Below are 27,243 nucleotides of genomic sequence, written 5' to 3' on the forward strand. Positions count from 1 at the left end.
TTTCATAACCAGTTGTGATTATGTTAGGCTATGGGTAGTTAGTAGTTTAGTAACCAGTTGTGATTATGTTAGGCTACGGGTAGTTAATAGTTTAGTAACCAGTTGTGATTATGTTAGGCTACGGGTAGTTAGTAGTTTAGTAACCAGTTGTGATTATGTTAGGCTACGGGTAGTTAGTAGTTTAGTAACCAGTTGTGATTATGTAAGGCTACGGGTAGTTAGTAGTTTAGTAACCAGTTGTGATTATGTTAGGCTACGGGTAGTTAGTAGTTTCATAACCAGTTGTGATTATGTAAGGCTACGGGTAGTTAGTAGTTTCATAACCAGTTGTGATTATGTTAGGCTACGGGTAGATAGTAGTTTAGTAACCAGTTGTGATTATGTTAGGCTACGGGTAGTTAATAGTTTAGTAACCAGTTGTGATTATGTTAGGCTACGGGTAGTTAGTAGTTTAGTAACCAGTTGTGATTATGTTAGGCTACGGGTAGTTAGTAGTTTCATAACCAGTTGTGATTATGTTAGGCTATGGGTAGTTAGTAGTTTCATAACCAGTTGTGATTATGTTAGGCTATGGGTAGTTAGTAGTTTCATAACCAGTTGTGATTATGTTAGGCTACGGGTAGTTAGTAGTTTAGTAACCAGTTGTGATTATGTAAGGCTACGGGTAGTTTAGTAACCAGTTGTGATTATGTTAGGCTATGGGTAGTTAGTAGTTTAGTAACCAGTTGTGAGATGGAGGGATGGAGGGATGGAGAGATGGAGAGATGAGAGATGGAGGGATGGAGGGAGAGATGGAGGGATAGAGAGATGGAGGGATGGAGGGAGGAGAGATGGAGGGATGGAGGGATGGAGGGATGGAGAGATGAAGGGATGGAGGGATGGAGAGATGGAGGGATGGAGAGATGGAGGGATGGAGGGATGGAGGGATGGGGGGATGGGGGGATGGAGGGATGGAGGGATGGAGGGATGGAGGGATGGAAGGATGGAGGGAATAAGTGATGGAGGGATGGAGGGATGGAGGGATGGAGAGATGGAGAGATGGAAGGATGGAAGGATGGAGGGAATAAGTGATGGAGGGATGGAAGGATGGAGGGAATAAGTGATGGAGGGATGGAAGGATGGAGGGATGGAGTGATGGAGGGAAGGAGGGATGAGAGATGGAGGGATGGAGGGATGGAAGGATGAAGGATGGAGGGAATAAGTGATGGAGGGATGGAGCGATGGAGGGATGGAGGGAAGGAGAGATGGAGGGATGGAGGGGATGGAGAGATGGAGAGATGGAGGGATGGAGAGATGGAGAGATGGAGAGATGGAGGGATGGAAGGATGGAAGGATGGAGGGAATAAGTGATGGAGGGATGGAGGGATGGAGAGATGGAGAGATGGAAGGATGGAGGGAATAAGTGATGGAGGGATGGAGGGATGGAAGGATGGAGGGATGGAGTGATGGAGGGAAGGAGGGATGGAAGGATGGAGGGAATAAGTGATGGAGGGATGGAGGGATGGAGTGATGGAGGGAAGGAGGGATGAGAGATGGAGGGATGGAGGGATGGAGAGATGGAGGGATGGAGGGATGGAAGGATGGAGGGAATAAGTGATGGAGGGATGAATGAATGAGGTATAGCACCTATGGTTTACAGCCTGCAGTACTGGTCTGGGGTGTGTGTGTGTGTGTGTGTGTGTGTGTGTGTGATGAACCCTAAGGCTACAGGTTGTTTTCAGTCAGTCTGTCTTTACCAGCTGTTGCCTACGACTCCCTAGAAGACACTGACTAGAACACACACACACACACACACACACACACACACACACACACACAAAATCAATCAAATTTATTTTTATATAGCCCTTCGTACATCAGCTGATATCTCAAAGTGCTGTACAGAAACCCAGCCTAAAACCCCAAACAGCAAGCAATGCATGTGAAAGAAGCACGGTGGCTAGGAAAAACTCCCTAGGAAAAACTCCCTAGAAAGGCCAAAAACCTAGGAAGAAACCTAGAGAGGAACCAGGCTATGAGGGGTGGCCAGTCCTCTTCTGGCTGTGCCGGGTGGATATTATAACAGAACATGGTCAAGATGTTAAAATGTTCATAAATGACCAGCATGGTCAAATAATAATAATCATAGTAGTTGTCGAGGGTGCAACAAGCACGTCCGGTGAACAGGTCAGGGTTCCATAGCCGCAGGCAGAACAGTTGAAACTGGAGCAGCAGCACGGCCAGGTGGACTGGGGACAGCAAGGAGTCATCATACCAGGTAGTCCTGAGGCATGGTCCTAGAGCTCAGGTCCTCCAAGAGAGAGAAAGAAAGAGAGAAAGAGAGAATTAGAGAGAGCATATTTAAATTCACACAGGACACCGGATAAGACAAGAGAAATACTCCAGATGTAACAGACTGACCCTAGCCCCCCGACACATAAACTACTGCAGCATAAATACTGGAGGCTGAGACAGGAGGGATCAGAAGACACTGGGGCCCCATCCGATGATACCCCCGGACAGGGCCAAACAGGCAGGATATAACCCCACCCACTTTGCCAAAGCACAGCCCCCACACCACTAGAGGGATGTCTCCAACCACCAACTTACCGTCCTAAGACAAGGCCGAGTATAGCCCACAACGATCTCCGCCATGGCACAACCCAAGGGGGGGGGGGGGGGGGGCGCCAACCCAGACAGGAAGACCACGTCAGTGACTCAACCCACTCAAGTGACGCACCCCTCCCATGGACGGCATGGAAGAACACCAGTAAGCCAGTGACTCAGCCCCTGTAAAAGGGTTAGAGGCAGAGAATCCCAGTGGAAAGAGGGGAACCGGCAAGGCAGAGACAGCAAGGGCGGTTCGTTGCTCCAGCCTTTCCGTTCACCTTCACACTCCTGGGCCAGACTATGCTTAATCATAGGACCTACTGAAGAGATAAGTCTTCAGTAAAGACTTAAAGGTTGAGACTGAGTCTGCGTCTCTCACATTGGTAGGCAGACCATTCCATAAAAATGGAGCTCTATAGGAGAAAGCCCTACCTCCAGCCGTTTGCTTAGAAATTCTAGGGACAATTAGGAGGCCTGCGTCTTGTGACCGTAGCGTACGTGTAGGTATGTACGGCAGGACCAAATTGGAAAGATAGGTAGGAGCAAGCCCATGTAATGTAGGTTAGCAGTAAAACCTTGAAATCAGCCCTTGCCTTAACAGAAAGCCAGTGTAGGGAGGCTAGCACTGGAGTAATATGATCAAATTCTTTGGTTCTAGTCAGGATTCTAGCAGCCGTATTTAGCACTAACTGAAGTTTGTTTAGTGCTTTATCCGGGTAGCCGGAAAGTAGAGCATTGCAGTAGTCCAGCCTAGAAGTAACAAAAGCATGGATTAATTTTTCTGCGTCATTTTTGGACAGAAAGTTTCAGATTTTTGCAATGTTACGTAGATGGAAAAAAGCTGTCCTTGAAACAGTCTTGATATGTTCTTCAAAAGAGAGATCAGGGTCCAGAGTAACGCCGAGGTCCTTCACAGTTTTATTTGAGACGACTGTACAACCATCCAGATTAATTGTCAGATTTAACAGAAGATCTCTTTGTTTCTTGGGACCTAGAACAAGCATCTCTGTTTTGTCCGAGTTTAAAAGTAGAAAGTTTGCAGCCATCCACTTCTTTATGTCTGAAACACAGGCTTCTAGCGAGTGCAATTTTGGGGCTTCACCATGTTTCATTGAAATGTAAAGCTGTGTGTCGTCCGCATAGCAGTGAAATTTAACATTATGTTTTCGAATGACATCCCCAAGAGGTAAAATATATAGTGAAAACAATAGTGGTCCTAAAACGGAACCTTGAGGAACACCGAAATTTACAATTGATTTGTCAGAGGACAAACCATCCAAAGAGACAAACTGATATCTTTCAAACAGATAAGATCTAAACCAGGCCAGAACTTGTCCGTGTAGACCAATTTGGGTTTCCAATCTCTCCAAAAGAATGTGGTGATCGATGGTATCAAAAGCGGCACTAAGATCTAGGAGCACGATTAATTTCATCATTGTGTCAAGAGATATAGTACTAAAGCACTTTAGTATCTCCCTTGATCCTAGGTCCTGGCAGAGTTGTGCAGACTCAGGACAACGGAGCTTTGGAGGAATACGCAGATTTAAAGAGGAGTCTATAATTTGCTTTCTAATGATCATGATCTTTTCCTCAAAGAAGTTCATAAATTTATTACTGCTGAAGTGAAAGCCATCCTCCATTTGCGAAGGCTGCTTTTTAGTTAGCTTTGCGACAGTATCAAAAAGAAATTTCGGATTGTTCTTATTTTCCTCAATTAAGTTGGAAAAATAGGATGATCGAGCAGCAGTGAGGGCTCTTCGATACTGCACGGTACTGTCTTTCCAAGCTAGTCGGAAGACTTCCAGTTTGGTGTGGCGCCATTTCCGTTCCAATTTTCTGGAAGCTTGCTTCAGAGCTCGTGTATTTTCTGTATACCAGGGAGCTAGTTTCTTATGACAGATGTTTTTAATTTTTAGGGGTGCAACTGCATCTAGGGTATTGCGCAAGGTTAAATTGAGTTCCTCGGTTAGGTGGTTAACTGATTTTTGTCCTCTGACGTCCTTGGGTAGGCAGAGGGAGTCTGGAAGGGCATCAAGGAATCTTTGGGTTGTCTGAGAATTTATAGCACGACTTTTAATGCTCCTTGGTTGGGGTCTGAGCAGATTATTTGTTGCGATTGCAAATGCAATAAAATGGTGGTCCGATAATCCAGGATTTTGAGGAAAAATATTAAGATCGACAACATTTATTCCATGGGACAAAACTAGGTCCAGAGTATGACTGTGGCAGTGAGTAGGTCCAGAGACATGTTGGACAAAACCCACTGAGTCGATGATGGCTCCGAAAGCCTTTTGGAGTGGGTCTGTGGACTTTTCCATGTGAATGTTAAAGTCACCAAAAATTAGAATATTATCTGCTATGACTACAAGATCCGATAGGAATTCAGGGAACTCGGTGAGGAACACTGTATACGGCCCAGGAGGCCTGTAAACAGTAGCTATAAAAAGTGAGTGAGTAGGCTGCATAGATTTCATGACTAGAAGCTCAAAAGACGAAAACGTCATTGTTTATTTTTTTTGTAAATTGAAATTTGCTATCGTAAATGTTAGCAACACCTCCGCCTTTGCCGGATGCACGGGGGGGTATGGTCACTAGTGTAACCAGGGGGTGAGGCCTCATTTAACACAGTAAATTCATCAGGCTTAACGGGGAGAACGGGTTGAAAGTTTCTGCCGGCTGAATGAGCGACACAGGTTGAGCATTCCTACAGCGTTTCCCTCCAGAAGCCATGAGAAAGTTGTCCGGCTGCGGGGACCGTGCGAATGGGGTTTATACTAACGTTACTATCTGTACTTACTGGTGGCACAGACGCTGTTTCATCCTTTCCTACACTGAAATTACCCTCGCCTAACGTTCGCGTCTGAAGCTGGGCTTGCAGCAGGGCTATCCTCGCCGTAAGGCTGATCGTTCTCCTGTATATTATGAGAACAGCGACTGCAATCAGAAGGCATCATGTTAATGTTACTACTTAGCTTCGGCTGGTGGAGGTCCTGACGAACCACGTCCAGATAAAGCGTCCGGGGTGAAAAAGTTGAATGAGGGGAGAAAACACACACACACACACTACACACACACACTACACACACTACACACACTACACACACACACAACACACTACACACACTACACACACAACACACACACACACTACACACACACCACACTACACACACACCACACTACACACTACACACACACACACACACACCAGACGTGAGTCTAACCTCATGTTGTCTCGTTGCAGATCACAGCCAGGAGCTGCTCTGACGACGCCGTCTCTCCCCCGCTGTGTCCTTGGTTGTGATTGGTGGAGAGAGAGTTCATTCGGGCTGACCTTTCTGACCTTCTATCACCATGGTGACATGACAGTCCTCAGTGTTCCCCGCCACGTCCGTGTTACAATTCCTGCATAGAGACGTACACACACACAAACACACACACACACACACACACACACACACACACACACACACCCATCCACACACCCTTCAGGAAGTGATGTCGTTAGCGGTGCACGTCCGTCGCCACCTGCGGCGATTCCTCCTCCTCCTCGCCTCCGGCTCTCTGCTAGGCTCCGCCTACTTCCTATTCTCTCACTCCGCCCCCACCCTACAGCTTAACCAATCAAGAGAGCACGCTGCTGTGGCCTGTTCCCTGCCCTTTCCGACTCCCTACAGATCCCCCAACACACACACCGACACACACCCTGATAAACACCCCAACACACACCCTGATAAACACCCCAACACACACCCTGATAAACACACCAACACACACCGTGATAAACACCCCCCAACACGACACCCTGATAAACACACCAACACACACACCAACACACACACCGACACACACCCTGATAAACACCCCAACACACACCCTGATAAACACACCAACACACACACCGACACACACCCTGATAAACACCCCAACACACACCCTGATAAACACCCCAACACACACACCGACACACACCCCAACACACACCCTTCTAAACACCCCAACACACACACCGACACACACCCCAACACACACCCTTCTAAACACCCCAACACACACCCTGATAAACACCCCAACACACACCCTGATAAACACCCCGACACACACACCGACACACACCCTGATAAACACCCCAACACACACCCCAACACACACCCTGATAAACACCCCGACACACACACCGACACACACCCTGATAAACACCCCAACACACACCCCAACACACACCCCAACACACACCCTTCTAAACACCCCGACACACACCCCAACACACACCCCAACACACACACCAACACACACCCTGATAAACACCCCAACACACACACCAACACACACCCTGATAAACACCGCAACACACACCCCGACGCCCACCCCCTCCACCCAGTAGACCCCGACGCCCACCCCCTCCCCTCAGTAGACCCCGACGCCCACCCCCTCCCCTCAGTAGACCCCGACGCCCACCCCCTCCCCTCAGTAGACCCCGACGCCCACCCCCTCCCCTCAGTAGACCCCGACGCCCACCCCCTCCCCTCAGTAGACCCCGACGCCCACCCCCTCCCCTCAGTAGACCCCGACGCCCACCCCCTCCCCTCAGTAGACCCCGACGCCCACCCCCTCCCCTCAGTAGACCCCGACGCCCACCCCCTCCCCTCAGTAGACCCCGACGCCCACCCCCTCCCCTCAGTAGACCCCGACGCCCACCCCCTCCCCTCAGTAGACCCCGACGCCCACCCCCTCCCCTCAGTAGACCCCGACGCCCACCCCCTCCCCTCAGTAGACCCCGACGCCCACCCCCTCCCCTCAGTAGACCCGGTAGTATTGGTTCTAGTAGAATCACAGTACAGCCAGTTAGGACAGGACATCGTCACCATCCTGGAGTCAGCCAGGTACCCCTTCACCACAGAGATCACCCCGGGGAAGGGGGACCTGCCTCTCCTCACTGACAAGGTTAATATTATTATTATTATTATTATTATTATTATTATTATTATTATTAGGTTAATATTGTTATTATTATTAATATTATTATTATTATTATTATTATTATTATTAGATTATTATTATTATTATTATTATTATTATTATTATTATTATTATTATTAGATTATTATTATTATTATTAGATTATTATTATTATTATTATTATTATTATTATTATTATTATTATTATTATTTTTATTATTTTTATTAGGTTAATATTATTATTATTATTATTATTATTATTATTATTAGATTATTATTATTATTATTATTATGTTAATATTGTTATTATTATTATTATTATTGTTATTATTATTATTATTATTATTATTATTATTATTATTATTATTATTATTATTATTATTAGGTTAATATTGTTATTATTATTATTATTGTTATTATTATTATTATTATTATTATTATTATTAGGTTAATATTGTTATTATTATTATTATTATTATTATTATTATTATTGTTGTTATGGGGAAGGGAGACCTGTCTCCCCTCCCTGACAAGGTTAATATTATTATTATTATTGTTGTTGTTGTTGTTGTTATTATTGTTGTTGTTATGGTGACCCTGTTCCTGGAGATCTACTAAGGTCTCAGTCTGAGGATTCTCGTAACCAATAGGAACGAAGCAGGAAATCAGAGTCGACTGATTGGAAGAAAATATTCCCAAACGTTGCCGTGGTTACGTGACAACAGGTAACGAGCTGTTTTACGTTGTTCTGTTTTTTTTTCCCCAAAGGGGCGTGGTCGCTACATCCTGGTCATCTACGAGAGCCTGTTGAAGTACGCCCACACTGACTCCTGGAACAGACAGCTGTTACACCAGGTACAGACACACTGACTCCTGGTACAGACAGCTGTTACACCAGGGACAGACACACTGACTCCTGGAACAGACAGCTGGTACACCAGGTACAGACACACTGACTCCTGGTACAGACAGCTGGTACACCAGGTACAGACACACTGACTCCTGGTACAGACAGCTGGTACACCAGGTACAGACACACTGACTCCTGGAACAGACAGCTGGTACACCAGGTACAGACACACTGACTCCTGGTACAGACAGCTGGTACAGACACACTGACTCCTGGTACAGACAGCTGGTACACCAGGTACAGACACACTGACTCCTGGTACAGACAGCTGGTACAGACACACTGACTCCTGGAACAGACAGCTGGTACACCAGGTACAGACACACTGACTCCTGGTACAGACAGCTGGTACAGACACACTGACTCCTGGTACAGACAGCTGGTACACCAGGTACAGACACACTGACTCCTGGTACAGACAGCTGGTACAGACACACTGACTCCTGGAACAGACAGCTGGTACACCAGGTACAGACACACTCTCTCCTGGTACAGACAGCTGGTACACCAGGGACAGACACACTGACTCCTGGACAGACAGCTGGTACAGACACACTGACTCCTGGTACAGACAGCTGGTACAGACACACTGACTCCTGGTACAGACAGCTGGTACACCAGGTACAGACACACTGACTCCTGGTACAGACAGCTGGTACACCAGGTACAGACACACTGACTCCTGGAACAGACAGCTGGTACACCAGGTACAGACACACTGACTCCTGGTACAGACAGCTGGTACACCAGGTACAGACACACTGACTCCTGGAACAGACAGCTGGTACACCAGGTACAGACACACTGTCTCCTGGTACAGACAGCTGGTACACCAGGTACAGACACACTGACTCCTGGACCAGACAGCTGTTACACCAGGTACAGACACACTGACTCCTAGAACAGACAGCTGGTACAGACACACTGACTCCTGGTACAGACAGCTGGTACAGACACACTGACTCCTGGTACAGACAGCTGGTACACCAGGTACAGACACACTGACTCCTAGAACAGACAACTACTTGTCAATTTCACGGAATCGGAGTGACGCTGAGACTCACTTTGTCACTTTAAAAGGTTAAAACCATTGTTTTGCAAAGTTGAAACAAAACGTACCTTTTTATACGCAGAAGTCTACTTTTAACAATTAGCCAATGAACATTTGACAAAAATACATTTAGTTGAGGAACAGCGCAGATGTAAAATGTGGTAACAGAATGACAGTAAAATGTGGTAACAGAATGACAGTAAAATCCGGTACCAGAACGACAGTAAAATCCGGTACCAGAACGACAGTAAAATCCGGTACCAGAACGACAGTAAAATCCGGTACCAGAACGACAGTAAAATCCGGTACCAGAACGACAGTAAAATCCGGTACCAGAACGACAGTAAAATCCGGTACCAGAACGACAGTAAAATCCGGTACCAGAACGACAGTAAAATCCGGTACCAGAACGACAGTAAAATCCGGTAACATAACGACAGTAAAATCCGGTAACATAACGACAGTAAAATCCGGTAACAGAACGACAGTAAAATCCGGTAACATAACGACAGTAAAATCTGGTAACATAACGACAGTAAAATCTGGTAACAGAACGACAGTAAAATCTGGTAACATAACGACAGTAAAATCTGGTACCAGAACGACAGTAAAATCTGGTACCAGAACGACAGTAAAATCTGGTACCAGAACGACAGTAAAATCTGGTACCATAACGACAGTAAAATCTGGTACCATAACGACAGTAAAATCTGGTACCATAACGACAGTAAAATCTGGTACCAGAACGACAGTAAAATCTGGTACCAGAACGACAGTAAAATCTGGTACCAGAACGACAGTAAAATCTGGTACCAGAACGACAGTAAAATCTGGTAACATAACGACAGTAAAATCTGGTAACATAACGACAGTAAAATCTGGTACCAGAACGACAGTAAAATCTGGTAACATAACGACAGTAAAATCTGGTAACAGAACGACAGTAAAATCTGGTAACATAACGACAGTAAAATCTGGTAACAGAATGACAGTATAATCTGGTAACAGAACGACAGTAAAATCTGGTAACAGAACGACAGTAAAATCTGGTAACAGAACGACAGTAAAATCTCCGCCACGTTTTGCCGAAAAAAACTTCAATATCCGCTCCGAATGAAGATAAAAATCACAACTGGGTGTCGTCTATGACCTGTGTTTATCAATTAGTAATTGATTAAGCAACATTGTAATTAGTTAAAACTTTAATTCGGTAGGTCTACCTTCAGTTGTTACTTCTGTCAACTTTCATCTTCCTCCCTCATGAGGAAGAGAAATGTAATTATAAATAATCTTAAAGAGGGTTTACGGGTAACAGAGTAACTGTAACGGGCGTCGTAAGGATTGGACCAAGGTGCAGCGGGAACGTTTATACTCATCTTCTTTATTACATTTAAAAGAAGGAAAAACAAACCGAATCGCGTAAACAACGAACGACACTAAACAGGAAGCAACTACCCACAAACCCCCGCAGGAAAAAAAACACCCCTCTTAAATAGGACCTTCAATTAGAGGCAACGAGGAGCAGCTGCTTCCAATTGAAGGTCCAACCCCCCCATTAACTAAACATAGAAGGAGAAAACTAGACTGAACATAGAAAATAAACTAACCTAGAACATAGATCAAAAACCCCGGAACACTCTAAACAAACACCCCTCTCTTACATAATAACATAACCCAACAAACCCCGAACCACATAAAACAAACACCCCTCTCTTACATAATAACATAACCCAACAAACCCCAAACCACATAAAACAAACGCCCCCCTGTCACGTCCTGACCAAACTACAATACCCAATAACCCCTTTACAGGTCAGGACGTGACAATAACAGGACACTAGGCAATATTTGATACTTTTAGAAGGAAAATATTTCCATAAAAATGAAATATAAATGTTGATATTAGTTGGCAGGGGACCTTTACTTCAACATTATTGTGTTTTGATGGATTTCTAAGAGCTTTTTAATACTTTTTTTTCCCTGCTAGATGTTTTCTGAGACCCGTTTTTCCATCTGTTTGACCAGAAATCAAAGCCTTATTCCTTATTTTTTTAGGATGGAAAATGGTTGACAAACATATCTATGCCTTCATTTCCTCATAATCTAAACTCTTATCTTTCATTTGACTCCAAAGTGTATTTGCTCTTTTAATAAACTTCACACGTCGGTCCTTTTTTTTTTTTACAGCGACACGGCTCACTTCTCTTCTGACAGGCCTAATTTACACTTGACCACGAGGTCGCCTCGAAGAAAAAGGTTTAATACCGAACGTCCACACATCTCTGCGTCTATGCGGGACACTGTTTCAAGGGGAAAAAGGAAGTGGAAGGTGGAAGTGACTTAGTAAGAACGTCAAGGTGAACTAGTACATTCCAGAATGTTATGGCGAAGCTCATTTTTGTACGGATTTACTTTTTTTGTTGTGTATTGACACTCGCTTCCGTTTGCCGTCCGTTACCGTCTCAAACTGTTAGCTAACGTTAGCCATGAACATTCACTAACATCGGACACAAAATACACATTGAAATGTATCGTCTGGTTGTCAGCTATCATTCGCTAACGTTCGTCTGGTTGTCAGCTAACGTTCGCTAACGTTCGTCTGGTTGTCAGCTGACGTTCGCTAACGTTCGTCTGGTTGTCAGCTAATGTTAGCCATGAACATTCACTAACATCGGACACAAAATACACAATGAAATGTATCGTCTTGTTGTCAGCTAACGTTCGCTAACGTTTGTCTGGTTGTCAGCTAACGTTCGTCTGGTTGTCAGCTAACGTTCGCTAACATTCGTCTGGTTGTCAGCTAACGTTCGCTAATGTTCGTCTGGTTGTCAGCTAACGTTCGCTAACGTTCATCTGGTTGTCAGCTAACGTTCGCTAACATTCGTCTGGTTGTCAGCTAACGTTTGTCTGGTTGTCAGCTAACGTTCGCTAACGTTCGCAAACGTTTGTCTGGTTGTCAGCTAACGTTCGCTAACATTCGTCTGGTTGTCAGCTAACATTCGCTAACGTTCGTCTGGTTGTCAGCTAACGTTCGCTAACGTTCGCAAACGTTCGTCTGGTTGTCAGCTAACGTTCGCTAACGTTCGTCTGGTTGTCAGCTAACGTTCGCTAACATTCGTCAGGTTCTCAGCTAACGTTCGCTAACGTTCGTCTGGTTGTCAGCTGACGCTTGCCAAATTTTGTCCCTTGTTGTCCCCCAGTACTGTCTCCGTTACCGAGTCGGCATCATCACCTTCCATAGAGCCAATCAGAACTCTCCGCCCCTGCTGAATCTCCAGGGTCTACCCCTGCTGCTACGGACAAATCAGGCGCTCCGAGACGCCTCTGTGATGTCACGTTCGCCCCTCCTCCACCTGACGCGGGCCGGTACGGACCGTGGACCTCTCCCTGGCGACGACTGGACCACGTTCACCTCCAACCACTCCTCCTACCAGGCTGTTGTCCAGGCGCGGCCCAGGGAGGGAGGCCCCGGAGTGGGCAGCGGAGATAATCCAGTCCCTGGTTTCAGTCGGGGCCTACAGGATACGGTGGTGCTGGATGTGGGGCTGTTTGACGGGGTTCAGAGGGTCGTCTTCGGACACGGCCTGGGCTACTGGCTACACAGGCTCCTATTGGTGGACGCTATCACTTACCTCACGGACAGGAAGTTGTCGTTGGGGTTGGAGCGTCACATCCTGGTGGATATAGACGACATTTTTGTCGGGAAGGAAGGAACACGCATGAACACAAAGGATGTTAAGGTAGGAGGAAACGGGGGGGCTTCCATGAACACCAAGGATGTTAAGGTAGGAGGAAACGGGGTGGGGCTCCATGAACACCACGGGTGTTAAGGTAGGAGGAAACGGGGGGGCTTCCATGAACACCAAGGATGTTAAGGTAGGAGGAAACGGGGTGGGGCTCCATGAACACCACGGGTGTTAAGGTAGGAGGAAACGGGGGGGCTTCCATGAACACCAAGGATGTTAAGGTAGGAGGAAACGGGGGGGCTTCCATGAACACCAAGGATGTTAAGGTAGGAGGAAACGGGGGGGCTTCCATGAACACCAAGGATGTTAAGGTAGGAGGAAACGGGGTGGGGCTCCATGAACACCACGGGTGTTAAGGTAGGAGGAAACGGGGGGGCTTCCATGAACACCAAGGATGTTAGGTAGGAGGAAACGGGGTGGGCCTCCATGAACACCAAGGATGTTAAGGTGGGAGGAAACGGGGTGGGGCTCCATGAACACCAAGGATGTTAAGGTAGGAGGAAACGGGGGGGCTTCCATGAACACCAAGGATGTTAAGGTAGGAGGAAACGGGGTGGGGCTCCATGAACACCACGGGTGTTAAGGTAGGAGGAAACGGGGGGGCTTCCATGAACACCAAGGATGTTAAGGTAGGAGGAAACGGGGTGGGGCTCCATGAACACCAAGGATGTTAGGTAGGAGGAAACGGGGGGGCTTCCATGAACACCAAGGATGTTAAGGTAGGAGGAAACGGGGGGGCTTCCATGAACACCAAGGATGTTACGGAAGGAGGAAACGGGGTGTGTGTGTGTGTGTGTGTGTGTGTGTGTGTGTGTGTGTGTGTGTGTGTGTGACAGGGGAGAGTTGTGTTGCTCTGCAGTAATGTGTCTGAGATTAGACCAGGGCCTTCTGCTTGGCTCACTGCAGTAACGCTGACACACAGCCGACACTCTGGGGAGAAAGGAGTGTGTGTGTGTGTGTGTGTGTGTGTGTGTGTGTGTGTGTTTGCTTAGCTCTGCAGATTAGAATGTCACTACCTGTCAGTGTTTGACATCTTTCCTATAATGCATCAGAAAGATGACCTGAACATCTAGGACCTTGGGAGAGGGGGACACATACAGAGAGAGAGGAGGGGGAAACAGACACAGAGAGAGAGAGAGAGAGGAGGAGAGGGAGGAGGGGACAGACAGAGAGAGAGAAGGAGGTGAGGGAGAGGGGGACAGACACAGAGAGAGAGAGAGATAGAAGGAGGTGAGGGAGAGGGGGACAGACACAGCGAGAGAAGGAGGTGAGGGAGAGGGGAACAGACACAGAGAGAAGGAGGAGAGGGAGAGGGGGACAGACACAGAGAGAGAAGGAGGTGAGGGAGAGGGGGACACATACAGAGAGAGAGGAGGAGGTGAGGGAGAGGGGGACAGACACAGAGAGAGAAGGAGGTGAGGGAGAACAGACAGAGAGAGAGATTATACTAGCCTGCCCAACACCTCAGAGAGAGAGAGATTATACTAGCCTGCCCAACACCTCAGAGAGAGAGATTATACTAGCCTGCCCAACACCTCAGAGAGAGAGAGAGAGATTATACTAGCCTGCCCAACACCTCAGAGAGAGAGAGAGAGATTATACTAGCTGCCCAACACCTCAGAGAGAGAGAGAGAGATTATACTAGCCTGCCCAACACCTCAGAGAGAGATTATACTAGCCTGCCCAACACCTCAGAGAGAGAGAGAGAGATTATACTAGCCTGCCCAACACCTCAGACAGAGAGAGATTATACTAGCCTGCCCAACACCTCAGACAGAGAGAAGGAGAGAGAGATTATACTAGCCTGCCCAACACATCAGACAGAGAGAAGGAGAGAGAGATTATACTAGCCTGCCCAACACATCAGACAGAGAGAGATTATACTAGCCTGCCCAACACCTCAGACAGAGAGAGATTATACTAGCCTGCCCAACACCTCAGAGAGAGAGAGAGAGAGATTATACTAGCCTGCCCAACACCTCAGAGAGAGAGAGAGAGAGATTATACTAGCCTGCCCAACACCTCAGACAGAGAGAGAGAGATTATACTAGCCTGCCCAACACCTCAGAGAGAGAGAGATTATACTAGCCTGCCAAACACCTCAGAGAGAGAGAGATTATACTAGCCTGCCAAACACCTCAGAGAGAGAGAGATTATACTAGCCTGCCCAACACCTCAGAGAGAGAGAGAGATTATACTAGCCTGCCCAACACCTCAGAGAGAGAGAGAGATTATACTAGCCTGCCCAACACCTCAGAGAGAGAGAGAGAGATTATACTAGCCTGCCCAACAACTCAGACAGAGAGAGATTATACTAGCCTGACCAACACCTCAGAGAGAGAGAGAGATTATACTAGCCTGCCCAACACCTCAGAGAGAGAGAGAGATTATACTAGCCTCCCCAACACCTCAGAGAGAGAGAGAGAGAGATTATACTAGCCTGCCCAACACCTCAGAGAGAGAGAGATTATACTAGCCTGCCCAACACCTCAGACAGAGAGAGAGAGATTATACTAGCCTGCCCAACACCTCAGAGAGAGAGAGAGAGATTATACTAGCCTGCCCAACACCTCAGAGAGAGAGAGAGATTATACAAGCCTGCCCAACACCTCAGAGAGAGAGATTATACTAGCCTGCCCAACACCTCAGAGAGAGAGAGAGAGATTATACTAGCCTGCCCAACACCTCAGAGAGAGAGAGAGAGATTATACTAGCCTGCCCAACACCTCAAACAGAGAGAGATTATACTAGCCTGCCCAACACCTCAGAGAGAGAGATTATACTAGCCTGCCCAACACCTCAGAGAGAGAGAGAGATGATACTAGCCTGCCCAACACCTCAGAGAGAGAGAGAGAGATTATACTAGCCTGCCCAACACCTCAGAGACAGAGAGAGAGAGATTATACTAGCCTGCCCAACACCTCAGAGAGAGAGAGAGATTATACTAGCCTGCCCAACACCTCAGAGAGAGAGAGAGATTATACTAGCCTGCCCAACACCTCAGAGAGAGAGATTATACTAGCCTGACCAACACCTCAGATAGAGAGAGATTATACTAGCCTGCCCAACACCTCAGAGAGAGAGAGATTATACTAGCCTGCCCAACACCTCAGAGAGAGAGAGAGAGATTATACTAACCTGCCAAACACCTCAGAGAGAGAGAGAGAGATTATACTAGCCTGCCCAACACCTCAGACAGAGAGAGAGATTATACTAGCCTGTCCAACACCTCAGACAGAGAGAGAGAGATTATACTAAACTGCCCAATACCTCAGAGAGAGAGAGAGAGAGAGAATACTAGCCTGCCCAACACCTCAGACAGAGAGAGAGAGAGAGAATATACTAGCCTGCCCAACACCTCAGAGAGAGAGAGAGAGATTATACTAGCCTGCCCAACACCTCAGAGAGAGAGAGAGAGAGAGAGATTATACTAGCCTGCCCAACACCTCAGACAGAGAGAGAGAGATTATACTAGCCTGCCCAACACCTCAGAGAGAGAGAGAATTATACTAGCCTGCCCAACACCTCAGAGAGAGAGAGAGATTATACTAGCCTGCCCAACACCTCAGAGAGAGAGAGAGAGAGATTATACTAGCCTGCCCAACACCTCAGAGAGAGAGAGAGAGAGATTATACTAGCCTGCCCAACACCTCAGAGAGAGAGAGAGAGAGATTATACTAGCCTGCCCAACACCTCAGACAGAGAGAAGGAGAGAGAGATTATACTAGCCTGCCCAACACATCAGACAGAGAGAGATTATACTAGCCTGCCCAACACCTCAGACAGAGAGAGATTATACTAGCCTGCCCAACACCTCAGAGAGAGAGAGAGATTATACTAGCATGCCCAACACCTCAGAGAGAGAGAGAGAGAGATTATACCAGCCTGCCCAACACCTCAGAGAGAGAGAGAGATTATACTAGCCTGCCCAACACCTCAGACAGAGAGAGAGAGAGATTATACTAGCCTGCCCAACACCTCAGAGAGAGAGAGAGATTATACTAGCCTGCCCAACACCTCAGAGAGAGAGAGATTATACTCGCCTGCCCAACACCTCAGAGAGAGAGATTATACTAGCCTGCCCAACACCTCAGAGAGAGAGAGAGATTATACTAGCCTGCCCAACACCTCAGAGAGAGAGAGAGAGATTATACTAGCCTGCCCAACACCTCAGAGACAGAGAGAGAGAGATTATACTAGCCTGCCCAACACCTCAGAGAGAGAGAGATTATACTAGCCTGCCCAACACCTCAGAGAGAGAAGGAGGTGCGGGAGAGGGGGACAGACAGAGAGAGAGAGAGAGAGAGAGAGAGAGAGAGAGAGATTATACTAGCCTGCCCAACACCTCAAACAGAGAGAGAGAGATTATACTAGCCTGCCCAACACCTCAGAGAGAGAGAGAATTATACTAGCCTGCCCAACACCTCAGAGAGAGAGAGAGATTATAATAGCCTGCCCAACACCTCAGAGAGAGAGAGAGAGAGATTATACTAGCCTGCCCATCACCTCAGAGAGAGAAGGAGGTGCGGGAGAGGGGGACAGACACAGAGAGAGAGAGAGAGAGAGAGAGAGAGAGAGAGATTATACTAGCCTGCCCAACACCTCAGAGAGAGAGAGAGAGATTATACTAGCCTGCCCAACACCTCAGAGAGAGAGAGAGAGATTATACTAGCCTGCCCAACACCTCAGAGAGAGAGAGATTATACTAGCCTGCCCAACACCTCAGAGAGAGAGAGAGAGAGATTATACTAGCCTGCCCAACACCTCAGAGAGAGAGAGATTATACTAGCCTGCCCAACACCTCAGAGAGAGAGAGAGAGATTATACTAGCCTGCCCAACACCTCAGAGAGAGAGAGAGAGAGAGATTATACTAGCCTGCCCAACACCTCAGACAGAGAGAGAGAGAGATTATACTAGCCTGCCCAACACCTCAGAGAGAGAGAGAGATTATACTAGCCTGCCCAACACCTCAGAGAGAGAGAGAGAGATTATACTAGCCTGCCCAACACCTCAGAGAGAGAGAGATTATACTAGCCTGCCCAACACCTCAGACAGAGAGAAGGAGAGAGAGATTATACTAGCCTGCCCAACACATCAGACAGAGAGAGATTATACTAGCCTGCCCAACACCTCAGACAGAGAGAGATTATACTAGCCTGCCCAACACCTCAGAGAGAGAGAGAGAGAGATTATACTAGCCTGCCCAACACCTCAGAGAGAGAGAGAGAGATTATACTAGCCTGCCCAACACCTCAGACAGAGAGAGAGAGATTATACTAGCCTGCCCAACACCTCAGAGAGAGAGAGAGATTATACTAGCCTGCCAAACACCTCAGAGAGAGAGAGATTATACTAGCCTGCCAAACACCTCAGAGAGAGAGAGATTATACTAGCCTGCCCAACACCTCAGAGAGAGAGAGAGATTATACTAGCCTGCCCAACACCTCAGAGAGAGAGAGAGATTATACTAGCCTGCCCAACACCTCAGAGAGAGAGAGAGAGAGATTATACTAGCCTGCCCAACACCTCAGACAGAGAGAGATTATACTAGCCTGACCAACACCTCAGAGAGAGAGAGAGATTATACTAGCCTGCCCAACACCTCAGAGAGAGAGAGAGATTATACTAGCCTCCCCAACACCTCAGAGAGAGAGAGAGAGAGATTATACTAGCCTGCCCAACACCTCAGAGAGAGAGAGAGAGAGATTATACTAGCCTGCCCAACACCTCAGACAGAGAGAGAGAGATTATACTAGCCTGCCCAACACCTCAGAGAGAGAGAGAGAGATTATACTAGCCTGCCCAACACCTCAGAGAGAGAGAGAGATTATACTAGCCTGCCCAACACCTCAGAGAGAGAGATTATACTTGCCTGCCCAACACCTCAGAGAGAGAGAGAGAGAGATTATACTAGCCTGCCCAACACAGAGAGAGAGAGAGAGATTATACTAGCCTGCCCAAAACCTCAGACAGAGAGAGATTATACTAGCCTGCCCAACACCTCAGAGAGAGAGAGATAATACTAGCCTGCCCAACACCTCAGAGTGAGAGATTATACTAGCCTGCCCAACACCTCAGAGAGAGAGAGAGATGATACTAGCCTGCCCAACACCTCAGAGAGAGAGAGAGAGATTATACTAGCCTGCCCAACACCTCAGAGACAGAGAGAGAGAGATTATACTAGCCTGCCCAACACCTCAGAGAGAGAGAGAGATTATACTAGCCTGCCCAACACCTCAGAGAGAGAGAGAGATTATACTAGCCTGCCCAACACCTCAGAGAGAGAGATTATACTAGCCTGACCAACACCTCAGATAGAGAGAGATTATACTAGCCTGCCCAACACCTCAGAGAGAGAGAGATTATACTAGCCTGCCCAACACCTCAGAGAGAGAGAGAGAGAGAGAGAGATTATACTAACCTGCCAAACACCTCAGAGAGAGAGATTATACTAGCCTGCCCAACACCTCAGACAGAGACAGAGATTATACTAGCCTGTCCAACACCTCAGACAGAGAGAGAGAGATTATACTAGCATGCCCAACACCTCAGAGAGAGAGAGATTATACTAGCCTGCCCAACACCTCAGAGAGAGAGAGAGATTATACTAGCCTGCCCAACACCTCAGAGAGAGAGAGAGATTATACTAGCCTGCCCAACACCTCAGAGAGAGAGATTATACTAGCCTGCCCAACACCTCAGAGAGAGAGAGAGATTATACTAGCCTGCCCAACACCTCAGAGAGAGAGAGATTATACTAGCCTGCCCAACACCTCAGAGAGAGAGAGAGAGATTATACTAGCCTGCCCAACACCTCAGAGAGAGAGAGAGAGATTATACTAGCCTGCCCAACACCTCAGAGAGAGAGAGAGAGATTATACTAGCCTGCCCAACACCTCAGACAGAGAGAGATTATACTAGCCTGCCCAACACCTCAGAGAGAGAGAGAGAGAGATTATACTAGCCTGCCCAACACCTCAGAGAGAGAGAGAGAGAGATTATACTAGCCTGCCCAACACCTCAGAGAGAGAGAGAGAGATTATACTAGCCTGCCCAACACCTCAGAGAGAGAGAGAGAGAGAGATTATACTAGCCTGCCCAACACCTCAGACAGAGAGAGAGAGAGATTATACTAGCCTGCCCAACACCTCAGAGAGAGAGAGAGATTATACTAGCCTGCCCAACACCTCAGAGAGAGAGAGAGAGATTATACTAGCCTGCCCAACACCTCAGAGAGAGAGAGAGATTATACTAGCCTGCCCAACACCTCAGACAGAGAGAAGGAGAGAGAGATTATACTAGCCTGCCCAACACATCAGACAGAGAGAGATTATACTAGCCTGCCCAACAACTCAGACAGAGAGAGATTATACTAGCCTGCCCAACACCTCAGAGAGAGAGAGAGAGAGATTATACTAGCCTGCCCAACACCTCAGAGAGAGAGAGAGAGAGATTATACTAGCCTGCCCAACACCTCAGACAGAGAGAGAGAGATTATACTAGCCTGCCCAACACCTCAGAGAGAGAGAGATTATACTAGCCTGCCAAACACCTCAGAGAGAGAGAGATTATACTAGCCTGCCAAACACCTCAGAGAGAGAGAGATTATACTAGCCTGCCCAACACCTCAGAGAGAGAGAGAGATTATACTAGCCTGCCCAACACCTCAGAGAGAGAGAGAGAGATTATACTAGCCTGCCCAACACCTCAGAGAGAGAGAGAGAGATTATACTAGCCTGCCCAACACCTCAGACAGAGAGAGATTATACTAGCCTGCCCAACACCTCAGAGAGAGAGAGAGATTATACTAGCCTGCCCAACACCTCAGAGAGAGAGAGAGATTATACTAGCCTGCCCAACACCTCAGAGAGAGAGATTATACTAGCCTGCCCAACACCTCAGAGAGAGAGAGAGAGATTATACTAGCCTGCCCAACACCTCAGACAGAGAGAGATTATACTAGCCTGCCCAACACCTCAGAGAGAGAGAGATTATACTAGCCTGCCCAACACCTCAGAGAGAGAGATTATACTAGCCTGCCCAACACCTCAGAGAGAGAGAGAGATGATACTAGCCTGCCCAACACCTCAGAGAGAGAGAGAGAGATTATACTAGCCTGCCCAACACCTCAGAGACAGAGAGAGAGAGATTATACTAGCCTGCCCAACACCTCAGAGAGAGAGAGAGATTATACTAGCCTGCCCAACACCTCAGAGAGAGAGATTATACTAGCCTGACCAACACCTCAGATAGAGAGAGATTATACTAGCCTGCCCAACACCTCAGAGAGAGAGAGATTATACTAGCCTGCCCAACACCTAGGAGAGAGAGATTATACTAGCCTGCCCAACACCTCAGACAGAGAGAGATTATACTAGCCTGCCCAACACCTCAGACAGAGAGAGATTATACTAGCCTGCCCAACACCTCAGAGAGAGAGAGAGAGAGAGATTATACTAGCCTGCCCAACACCTCAGACAGAGAAGAGATTATACTAGCCTGCCCAACACCTCAGAAGAGAGAGAGAGAGATTATACTAGCCTGCCCAACACCTCAGAGAGAGAGATTATACTAGCCTGCCCAACACCTCAGAGAGAGAGAGAGATTATACTAGCCTGCCCAACACCTCAGAAGAGAGAGAGAGATTATACTAGCCTGCCCAACACCTCAGAGAGAGAGAGAGAGATTATACTAGCCTGCCCAACACCTCAGACCTGCCCAACACCTCAGAGAGAGAGATTATACTAGCCTGACCAACACCTCAGATAGAGAGAGATTATACTAGCCTGCCCAACACCTCAGAGAGAGAGAGATTATACTAGCCTGCCCAACACCTCAGAGAGAGAGAGAGAGATTATACTAACCTGCCAAACACCTCAGAGAGAGAGAGAGAGATTATACTAGCCTGCCCAACACCTCAGACAGAGAGAGAGATTATACTAGCCTGTCCAACACCTCAGACAGAGAGAGAGAGATTATACTAAACTGCCCAATACCTCAGAGAGAGAGAGAGAGAGAGAATACTAGCCTGCCCAACACCTCAGACAGAGAGAGAGAGAGAGAATATACTAGCCTGCCCAACACCTCAGAGAGAGAGAGAGAGATTATACTAGCCTGCCCAACACCTCAGAGAGAGAGAGAGAGAGAGATTATACTAGCCTGCCCAACACCTCAGACAGAGAGAGAGAGATTATACTAGCCTGCCCAACACCTCAGAGAGAGAGAGAATTATACTAGCCTGCCCAACACCTCAGAGAGATAGAGAGATTATACTAGCCTGCCCAACACCTCAGAGAGAGAGAGAGAGATTATACTAGCCTGCCCAACACCTCAGAGAGAGAGAGAGAGATTATACTAGCCTGCCCAACACCTCAGACAGAGAGAAGGAGAGAGAGATTATACTAGCCTGCCCAACACATCAGACAGAGAGAGATTATACTAGCCTGCCCAACACCTCAGAGAGAGAGATTATACTAGCATGCCCAACACCTCAGAGAGAGAGAGAGAGATTATACTAGCCTGCCCAACACCTCAGACAGAGAGAGAGAGAGATTATACTAGCCTGCCCAACACCTCAGAGAGAGAGAGAGATTATACTAGCCTGCCCAACACCTCAGAGAGAGAGAGATTATACTAGCCTGCCCAACACCTCAGAGAGAGAGATTATACTAGCCTGCCCAACACCTCAGAGAGAGAGAGAGATTATACTAGCCTGCCCAACACCTCAGAGAGAGAGAGAGAGATTATACTAGCCTGCCCAACACCTCAGAGACAGAGAGAGAGAGATTATACTAGCCTGCCCAACACCTCAGAGAGAGAGAGATTATACTAGCCTGCCCAACACCTCAGAGAGAGAAGGAGGTGCGGGAGAGGGGGACAGACGAGAGAGAGAGAGAGAGAGAGAGAGAGAGGAGAGAGAGAGAGAGAGAGAGAGAGAGAGAGAGAGAGAGAGATTATACTAGCCTGCCCAACACCTCAAACAGAGAGAGAGAGATTATACTAGCCTGCCCAACACCTCAGAGAGAGAGAGAATTATACTAGCCTGCCCAACACCTCAGAGAGAGAGAGATATTATAATAGCCTGCCCAACACCTCAGAGAGAGAGAGAGATTATACTAGCCTGCCCAACACCTCAGAGAGAGAAGGAGGTGCGGGAGAGGGGGACAGACAGAGAGAGAGAGAGAGAGAGAGAGAGAGAGAGAGAGAGAGAGAGAGAGAGAGATTATACTAGCCTGCCCAACACCTCAGAGAGAGAGAGAGAGATTATACTAGCCTGCCCAACACCTCAGAGAGAGAGAGAGATTATACTAGCCTGCCCAACACCTCAGAGAGAGAGAGATTATACTAGCCTGCCCAACACCTCAGAGAGAGAGAGAGATTATACTAGCCTGCCCAACACCTCAGAGAGAGAGAGAGAGAGAGATTATACTAGCCTGCCCAACACCTCAGAGAGAGAGAGAGATTATACTAGCCTGCCCAACACCTCAGAGAGAGAGAGAGAGATTATACTAGCCTGCCCAACACCTCAGAGAGAGAGAGAGAGATTATACTAGCCTGCCCAACACCTTAGAGAGAGAGAGAGAGATTATACTAGCCTGCCCAACACCTCAGAGAGAGAGAGAAATTATACTAGCCTGCCCAACACCTCAGAGAGAGAGAGAGAGAGATTATACTAGCCTGCCCAACACCTCAGAGAGAGAGAGAGAGATTATACTAGCCTGCCCAACACCTCAGACAGAGAGAGAGAGAGATTATACTAGCCTGTCCAACACCTCAGAGAGAGAGAGAGAGATTATACTAGCCTGCCCAACACCTCAGAGAGAGAGAGAGAGATTATACTAGCCTGCCCAACACCTCAGAGAGAGAGAGAGAGATTATACTAGCCTGCCCAACACCTCAGAGAGAGAGAGAGAGATTATACTAGCCTGCCCAACACCTCAGAGAGAGAGAGAGATTATGCTAGCCTGCCCAACACCTCAGAGAGAGATTATACTAGCCTGCCCAACACCTCAGAGAGAGATTATACTAGCCTGCCCAACACCTTCGAGAGAGAGAGAGAGATTATACTAGCCTGCCCAACACCTCAGAGAGAGAGAGAGAGATTATACTAGCCTGCCCAACACCTCAGAGAGAGAGAGAGAGATTATACTAGCCTGCCCAACACCTCAGAGAGAGAGAGAGAGATTATACTAGCCTGCCCAACACCTCAGAGAGAGAGAGAGAGAAATTATACTAGCCTGCCCATCACCTCAGAGAGAGAGAGAGAGAGATTATACTAGCCTGCCCAACACCTCAGAGAGAGAGAGAGAGATTATACTAGCCTGCCCAACACCTCAGACAGAGAGAGAGAGAGATTATACTAGCCTGCCCAACACCTCAGAGAGAGAGAGAGATTATACTAGCCTGCCCAACACCTCAGAGAGAGAGAGAGAGATTATACTAGCCTGCCCAACACCTCAGAGAGAGAGAGAGAGATTATACTAGCCTGCCCAACACCTCAGAGAGAGAGAGAGAGATTATACTAGCCTGCCCAACACCTCAGAGAGAGAGAGAGATTATACTAGCCTGCCCAACACCTCAGAGAGAGATTATACTAGCCTGCCCAACACCTCAGAGAGAGATTATACTAGCCTGCCCAACACCTTCGAGAGAGAGAGAGAGATTATACTAGCCTGCCCAACACCTCAGAGAGAGAGAGAGAGACTATACTAGCCTGCCCAACACCTCAGACAGAGAGAGAGATTATACTAGCCTGCCCAACACCTCAGACAGAGAGAGAGATTATACTAGCCTGTCCAACACCTCAGACAGAGAGAGAGAGATTATACTAGCCTGCCCAACACCTCAGAGAGAGAGAGAGAGATTATACTAGCCTGCCCAACACCTCAGAGAGAGAGAGAGATTATACTAGCCTGCCCAACACCTCAGAGAGAGAGAGAGAGAGAGAGATTATACTAGCCTGTCCAACACCTCAGAGAGAGAGAGAGAGATTATACTAGCCTGCCCAACACCTCAGACAGAGAGGGATTATACTAGCCTGCCCAACACCTCAGAGAGAGAGAGAAAGATTATACTAGCCTGCCCAACACCTCAGAGAGAGAGAGAGAGATTATACTAGCCTGCCCAACACCTCAGAGAGAGAGAGAGAGATTATACTAGCATGCCCAACACCTCAGAGTGAGAGAGAGAGATTATACTAACCTGCCCAACACCTCAGAGAGAGAGAGATTATATTAGCCTGCCCAACACCTCAGAGAGAGAGAGAGAGATTATACTAGCCTGCCCAACACCTCAGAGAGAGAGAGAGAGAGAGAGAGAGAGAGAAGTTAGAGAGAGATGGGGACAGAAAAGTAGGAAGATGGGGAAAGGGGGAATGTCTGAAAAAGGTAGAGATGAAAGAGGTACAGAAAGAGAGAGAGAAATGGGGACAGATGGAGAGTGAAGGACAGACAGACTTTGAGAGAAAGTGACAGAGAGACGGAGAAAGAGATACAGAAAGAGAGAGATTGAGAGAGAGACGGGGATAGATTGAGAGAGAGACAGAGAAAGAGAGATAAAGAGAGAGAACGATACAGTCATTCATTCCTGCTGTTTCAGCCATCCTTTCAAGTTAAAGCAGTTGTCTTCAGAGAATTTGACATTTTCACAGAGAGATTGAGAGAGGGGGAGGAGAAATAGTTGGGTAGAGGGAAATGGAAGGAGAGGGGGAGGAGAATGAGAGAGAGGGCAACGATGGAGGGAAGGGGGTGGAGAGGTAGATGTAGATAAGGGGGTGAGGAGAGGGGGGAAAGGGAGATGGAGTAAGAGAGTAGAGAGAGGGGGAGAGAGAGAAGAGAAGAGAGGGAAGAGGAGGGAAGGGGAAAGAGAGAAGAGACAAAGGGAAGGAGAGAGGAAAATTACTAACTGCCTGAAATATTTATTTTATTTTAAATGTAACCTTTATTTAACTATGCATATTATTGATATAATTTTAAAGGAAACACTCTGAAGTTTGTGGAAATGTGAAATGAATGTAATAGAATAAAACACATTTAGAACACTCTGAACATTTAGAATACCCAGAACATTTAGAACACTCAGAACACTCAGAACATTTAGAACACCCAGAACATTTAGAACACTCAGAACATTTAGAACACTCAGAACATTTAGAACACTCAGAACATTTAGAACACTCAGAACATTTAGAACACCCAGAACATTTAGAACACTCAGAACATTTAGAACACTCAGAACATTTAGAACACTCAGAACATTTAGAATACTCAGAATATTTAGAATAGATCATAGAACAAATGGAACACAACTCCCTCTCTCTTTCTCCAGGCCCTCCTGGACACTCAGAACCAGCTGAGATCTCAAATCACCAACTTCACCTTTAATCTGGGCTTCTCTGGGAAGTTCTACCATACAGGTACTGTACAATGTTACAATGTTCTATCATCTTAGGGACAGGTATTGTACAGCCAGAACCAGTCAGAACCAGTCAGAACCAGTCAGAACCAGTCATATAACTACTGACAGAACCAGTCATATAACTACTGACAGAACCAGTCAGAACCAGTCATATAACTACTGACAGAACCAGTCAGAACCAGTCAGAACCAGTCAGAACCAGTCATATAACTACTGACAGGACCAGTCAGAACCAGTCATATAACTACTGACAGAACCAGTCATATAACTACTGACAGAACCAGTCAGAACCAGTCAGAACCAGTCAGAACCAGTCATATAACTACTGACAGAACCAGTCAGGACCAGTCAGAACCAGTCATATAACTACTGACAGAACCAGTCATATAACTACTGACAGAACCAGTCAGAACCAGTCAGAACCAGTCAGAACCAGTCATATAACTACTGACAGAACCAGTCAGAACCAGTCAGAACCAGTCATATAACTACTGACAGAACCAGTCAGAACCAGTCATATAACTACTGACAGAACCAGTCAGAACCAGTCAGAACCAGTCAGAACCAGTCA

The 27,243-nt window shown here is 47.1% G+C and overlaps 1 protein-coding gene across 1 annotated transcript in view; it reads left to right on the forward strand.

Moving 5' to 3' along the window:
• Nucleotides 1-8,046: 8,046 nt before the first annotated feature.
• Nucleotides 8,047-27,243, forward strand: part of ndst3 (N-deacetylase/N-sulfotransferase (heparan glucosaminyl) 3) — a gene marked incomplete at its 3' end in the record, with an annotated part of 39,557 nt that continues 20,360 nt past the window's right edge. The window contains exons 1-6 of the mRNA XM_082973936.1: nt 8,047-8,082; nt 8,317-8,403; nt 9,702-9,934; nt 10,094-10,342; nt 12,667-13,249; nt 26,583-26,670. Of these exons, the coding sequence (XP_082830062.1) occupies nt 8,047-8,082; nt 8,317-8,403; nt 9,702-9,934; nt 10,094-10,342; nt 12,667-13,249; nt 26,583-26,670 (1,276 nt within the window). The remainder of the gene's footprint in view (nt 8,083-8,316; nt 8,404-9,701; nt 9,935-10,093; nt 10,343-12,666; nt 13,250-26,582; nt 26,671-27,243) is intronic.

This window comes from Salmo salar, chromosome 04 (assembly GCF_965601325.2).
Source record: "Salmo salar chromosome 04, fSalSal1, whole genome shotgun sequence".
NCBI classification, from domain to species: domain Eukaryota; kingdom Metazoa; phylum Chordata; class Actinopteri; order Salmoniformes; family Salmonidae; genus Salmo; species Salmo salar.